Source organism: Durio zibethinus, chromosome 6, assembly GCF_047325235.1.
Source record: "Durio zibethinus cultivar Kanyao isolate XHJ-2024 chromosome 6, ASM4732523v1, whole genome shotgun sequence".
NCBI classification, from domain to species: domain Eukaryota; kingdom Viridiplantae; phylum Streptophyta; class Magnoliopsida; order Malvales; family Malvaceae; genus Durio; species Durio zibethinus.
This window is the reverse complement of record NC_143167.1, coordinates 647,074-653,073: the sequence shown is the minus strand read 5'-3', so window position 1 is coordinate 653,073 and position 6,000 is coordinate 647,074. Positions and strand designations below refer to the sequence as shown.

General features: G+C 32.1%; 1 protein-coding gene across 1 annotated transcript; it reads right to left on the bottom strand.

The window, feature by feature from the left end:
- Window positions 1–161: 161 nt before the first annotated feature.
- LOC111284198 (uncharacterized) lies at window positions 162–5,878 on the bottom strand. The gene is made up of 5 exons (XM_089761666.1): window positions 5,188–5,878; window positions 4,866–5,090; window positions 4,517–4,759; window positions 1,296–1,592; window positions 162–964 (listed from the first exon to the last, which is right to left on the bottom strand). The coding sequence occupies exons 1-5, from the start codon at window positions 5,824–5,826 to the stop codon at window positions 299–301; spliced, it is 2,070 nt and encodes a 689-aa protein (XP_089617792.1). The 5' UTR covers window positions 5,827–5,878; the 3' UTR covers window positions 162–298.
- Window positions 5,879–6,000: the final 122 nt, after the last annotated feature.

The window sequence follows — 6,000 nt, the reverse complement described above, 5'->3', positions numbered from 1 at the left end:
CTTTTTTTCTCAATTTTTCATCCATTTAAGAACAAGTTCTTATGGCTCCCCAATCACTTGAGGGGTGTATTAGAATATGTTATCAATAGTTGTACACTTAGTTATGTGTAAATCTGCTTGTACTTTTTCATGATATAAATATACATGACATAACTCTAAATGGGATAGAGCAAAACATTTATTCTTTATAGATTTGTTTCAACAACAAGAAAACAAAGGAAATTCAGTGAGAAGAGAAACGAGAGAGATGTTCAAATGAGAACCTTTTAATCAACATAGGTAACATAGAACCAATTAATCAGAAAATACCAACAGTTTTGCCCAAAAATTTATCCGCGGATTCCTGGCAAATCAAGCATTGCTTAGATGTTAAGTCTCCTAATTTGGCTTCGATGGCCTTAATCTCATTTGACTTCATCTCAAGCTCCTTTCTCAAGGCTGCTTCATCGGCCCTTAGACTTGCCATTCTCTGTTTCAAGCTATTACGATCTTTGCGTGCTATTAGACCAAAGTAACCCTCAGCAATTGTCTTCAAATGTTGCAACGCAAATTCCACATCACATTCACTGCGTTTAGCATCCATGATTGCTTCTCCCCACTTCCGCATAATCTTTTCATTAACTTCTTCAAGCGACCACTCACCCATCTCTTTGATAGCGGCACAACACAAAATAAATATTCTCTGAGAAGTCATACCACTGTATTTGCATTTTGCTGTAATATCGCCATGGGCCTTGAAGATATCACAGGCAGTCGATACCAGAGCCCGTGGGATTGTATATTTGCCAACGCTTTCACGCTCTCCATCTAATAAATCTTTAAAGCTTTCGTGGTCCAAGTTGCTCGCAACGTTCTCATCAGTAAGCTTACCTATGAGTTCATCCACGAGAACATCAGAATACTGCATGCCAGGCCCACTCACAGCGGCATGGGAATTTAGACTAATTACGCATTCATCTGACACCTGAAACATTAATATAAGTTGGAGAAAAGATCCATAAACGATCTAGTTCAAAAGCAAGAATTAAAAAAAAAAAAAAAACCATAATGAACCTCTCTGAACAAAACAACTAATACAACGTGGCAATAAACATACAATGTACACGCGCATGTCAAGGGCAGCAAAATAATGTCTCATAACAGCCATTACGAGAGAAAGAGAAAAAAAAAAGTTGGGTAGACGTAACTAATAGGTCTTATTATCTTGACTTAATGTGTGAATCTTTTATCTTTATCAAAGGCACTCGAATATGCTTTTAACCTTAAAAAGGATAAACAGGCGGGAGATCAGATACCTGGAGACTACCAGGAGATTCCTGGAAGAACGGCAATTCCTTTTGCTTATGTTTGATGTGCTGCGATTCTATTGTCTTAAGCCTATTTATTGCGGTCTCGATTCCATTTTCATTGATTCCGCCGAACATGGAGATTATTTGCTCTAATCTATGTAACTTGGCCTCCATATGATGGAATTTTTCCAACTTCGTCTCCATTTCTTCAGTTCCACCAAACTTAGATTTCATTTGCTCGAATCGTTCAAAATTGGCGACCATTTGTTGTTGTCTGTAGTATTCATGATCGAGCTCCATTTGCTGGAAGATACAAGAGGCAGCAAAATACTGTTTCATCACACCAAAATGTTGCCAGACAGAGACTAAAGGTAGGATACATATAGGATAGAAATAACTAATAGGTTTGTCCGTAAGAAATCTTAGTGTGCCGACTGGAATGAGCCATTTGCCCGTAAGAAATCCCAGTGTGCCGACTGGAATGTGTGGCTCTTTTTATTTCGCACAAATTGATTTTTAAAAAATATATTTAGCAAAATGTTTATATTTTTCTTAAAAAGGAACATTTTTCTATTGTTTGAAAAATTAAAGAAATTTTTTTTTAAAACCTGTTTTTTTAATATTAATATAATTATTAAAATATTAAAAATTATTTATTATTAAAATTATTAATATTCAAGAATAATTATATTAATAATATTATTTAATATTAACTATTATATTAATATAAAAAATATTTAAAATAAAACTATATATTATTCTTTAAATTAATATTTTAAAATATTTAAAATAGTATTACTATTCTTAAAATATTATTTTTATTAATATTAAAATAGTAACATTTATTATTAAAATATTTGCACTATTAAAATATTTATATTTTATATTGAAAGTATCTATTATTAAATTATAACAAAAATCTCTTTTATTTATATTTATTACTAAAATAATAATATAAATATCTTTATAAATAAAATTATAAAATTATATATTTTAAACTAAAAACTATTTAAAATATTCATATTAAAATTATAAAAAATTAATTATATATATTATTATTGATTATTAAAATAATAACATTAAACTATTTATTATTGAAATATTTAAAATATTTATGTTTAATAATATACAAAATACAACTATTTAAAATTAAAATATCAAAAAACTTTTGATGTTAATAATTTATTTTTTAAATTAAAATCAAATAAAATATTTTTATTAATATAACAATATTTTAAATAAAATCAAATCAAATTTTAACTTAAAATATTATATTTAAAATCTTATTTGAGTAAAATTATAAAATTATTTTAAAATTAAAATATTTAAAAAATTTTAAAATTAATATTTTAATTTTTTAAATAATATTAAATAAAAATATTATTTATTATATAATAATATTTGAATCGAATGAAATTAGATTTGAACTCTAAAAAAGTCATTTACAAAATCCAATTAAAGTAAAATTATGTTTAAATACTTAGATAAATAGTTTTAATCATAAATAATTTTTTTCAAAAATATTATTTTTCTTTTTGAAAAAGATAAAACAATTTCTAAAAATATTACTTCATTTTATCTTGAGCAATTAATAATTTTTTATTACCTAATCAATTTTATATTAAACAAACATTTGAGAATACAAAATTATTTTTTCAAAATCATTTTCTGCCGAACAAATAAAACTTTTGCATACACAGCAAATATTTATGTCCAGGTGAATCTCGATTTTGTTTGGGATTTTGTGACTTGCTATTTAAGCTCAAAATCCATTTATGAGACCCAAAGCTTTTAAGCCCAAATTTATTAAATTTTAATTATTTAAAAATTTTGAAATTTTATTAAAAAAAAAAAAAACACCTGGAGGGCAACAGTCACCCTCACCCAGCCTTATCGACTCTCAGATTCCCATCCCATACCAACCACCCTAGCGCCACCTCTTACAGCTGAAATTCAGCTGCCATCAACCCTCCATACCCAAGACCATTTTCTCCATTAGATCACAACAATCTTCTTGGTCTCTCCATTTATCCCAAAATTATTTTTAAACTGAGCCAAAAATCAAGTGGAGGCCAATTTTTGAACGAAAAATCCTGCAAAAATCCCTTCTATCCAGCACTGAAACCACGACCATCAACCCGCACTTCATCCTAAAACCAACCCGAGCAGACCCAAATCCCCCCTTTGTTAACACCCTAAGCCAAACCCATCAGTTACCCACCACAACCACCTGCAAACCAAAAGCCAAAATAAACAAACCAAAAAAACGCATTCCACTGTGGAGAGAAGCAGCGTCAAAATAAAAGAAACAAAAAAAAAAAGCACAAAGAAACGAGGAAGTCTCTTGGGTTTTTCGGCTTTAAGGAGTTTGAAATGGTGTCGGGTCTTGATTTTCGGTAAGGAGGGAGGCTAGGACGAGATAAAGGGCATAGTTTGGAACAGCGGAAAGGGATTTTTTTGGCTTTGAGGCCGCCGGTTCTAAGAGTAGATCCAGGGAGTGTGGTCGATTTTTAAGAAAATCTAACGGGAGAGCGTTAATGAAGAGGTTGAAAGAAAGGAGTGGGTAGAATTTAAAACTAAGCCGACGTAGGAAATCAGCAACAGCGCCAGCGACCGCTGGCACCGGTCGGTTTCTAGGAAAGGGAGGTCGGTTGTTTAGCTTGCTTGAGAGAAGAAATTTTTTTTGAAGAAATGGTTTGAAAAGGTTTTTATCAAACACACTTGTGTTTTATAATTGAAAAAAACTTTTCTGTTTCTGTTTTTGTTTTGTTTTGGTTTTTTTAATTTTAAGATTTTTAAATAATTAAAATTTAATAAATTTAGACTTAAAATGCTTGGTCTCACAAATGGACTGTGAATCTTAACATTAAATAAAATAAAATAAAATAAAATAAAAATATGATCACAATAAAATTAAGTCCATAAAATCCAATTAAATTGATTAAATGTGTTTTAATTTCGAAACTCAAAATCCCGAAAAAAAAATTGAAATTTATTCGAATAAAATTAGTTTCTACAATGGTACGAGTGTACGTACGTTCATACAAGAGGTCAACCAAGGAGGGATCACTAATCTGACAGATGGAAAAGAGGAAATTAAACTATAAACCATAAAGCATGGAAGGATAAGACTGAGGGAGAAACTATAGCCTTCCTAATTTTAAACCTTCACCACGTCGAACCCAAAAGAAAAGTAAAGCTGAAGATACAGAGAAAGAGAGACGTACCTCGTGGCTACCAGGAGATGCCTGAAACTGATAAGATTCCAGTTCCTTTTGGTTGAACTCTATTTTCTTCAGCCTATTTATTTCCGTCTCTACATCATCAATTCCAACAAACAATGACTTTATTTGGTCGAGCCTATTTACCTGGGCCTCCATTGCCATTAATTTATCCAGTATGGACTCGGTTTCCTGAACCCCGAACTTAGATTTTATTTGATCTAATATATGGGACTTGGTCTCGATTTCCTTGTCACATTAAGAATCATAAATCTTAACATCGGTTAAATTAACATGATGCAAGTAAAAAGTCAAACTTAATACTAACATGAGGAAATTACAGCACAATAAATACCTTGAATTTATCCAACATGGATTCCATTTCCAGATATCCACCATACTTCAACTTCATTAGCCCTAATCGATGGAAGTCCGTTTCAATTTCTTGCTGGAACATGTCGTATTCTACCTCTTTTTTTTGGAGTCTATGTAACTCAGAGTTCATGTGATTAATCTTTGACTCCATTTGGTCAATTCCCCCAAAACTGGATGCTATTGTAATCAGTCTATGGTATTGATTCTTAATTTGAATACAGAAAACAAAAAATTAATTTACTATGAAATACATAAGTCATATATAGCAACCGGAAAATTGAAAACATAGATAATTCATTTACCTTAAGGTTTGCACGATATTTTCTATCTCGCTCTCTTTTTTTCACTTTTCTTTCATGTTCTTGCTCTTCTTTCAGAATTCTTGTTTCGCAATCCTTTCGTTTCTGTCCAATGGAAGCTGCAATTGATGATCCTGCTTCATCAAGTAGGCTCCTTGCTTTTTCCATTGTTGTCCGCCTTGGTTTACGATGTTTTCGTCCATTTGAAGCTAGACCAGCATGATCCAGGTGATTTAAGTTTGGTTCAAAAGACCCAACTCTCTGTTCAACAGCGTCTCTTTCAGAGCTATCCTGAGAATTGAACTGCTGTGGCAAGTTACGATTACCTTCTTCTTCTCCTAGCGACGACATGTACATGGCTGTTGCAGATGATATCCAAATTGGATTCATATCTTCAGTCTGCACCATGGAACCAGGCTGCACTCCAAATTCCGGCTCAGGCAACGGCTGCTCATCATCACAAACTGATTTCAACAGCAGCTGGTAGAACTCGCAATCTGTCTTCGATAACGTGAATGAAAATTTTGATTCCCGATTTCGACACGAATCTTCAGTCTGTGCCAAAGAACCAGTCCCTGAGTCAACGTAAGGCACTGCCACCTGAGCAGTAAAGTTCACAGCGACTGAATTCACCGGAGACATGGCTGTTAAAAGCAAGTTTCAACTCAAAAATTTTTGTCTGCTGTTTGGGAACGGCAGCCTTTGTTTGGTTTGAATCGTTCTAGATTGCAACCTAGTTTTTATTAAGAAAAAAACGCGCGTCAATATTAGTTACACCCCATTTTTTATTAAGACGTAATATCAGGCAATTGTCAC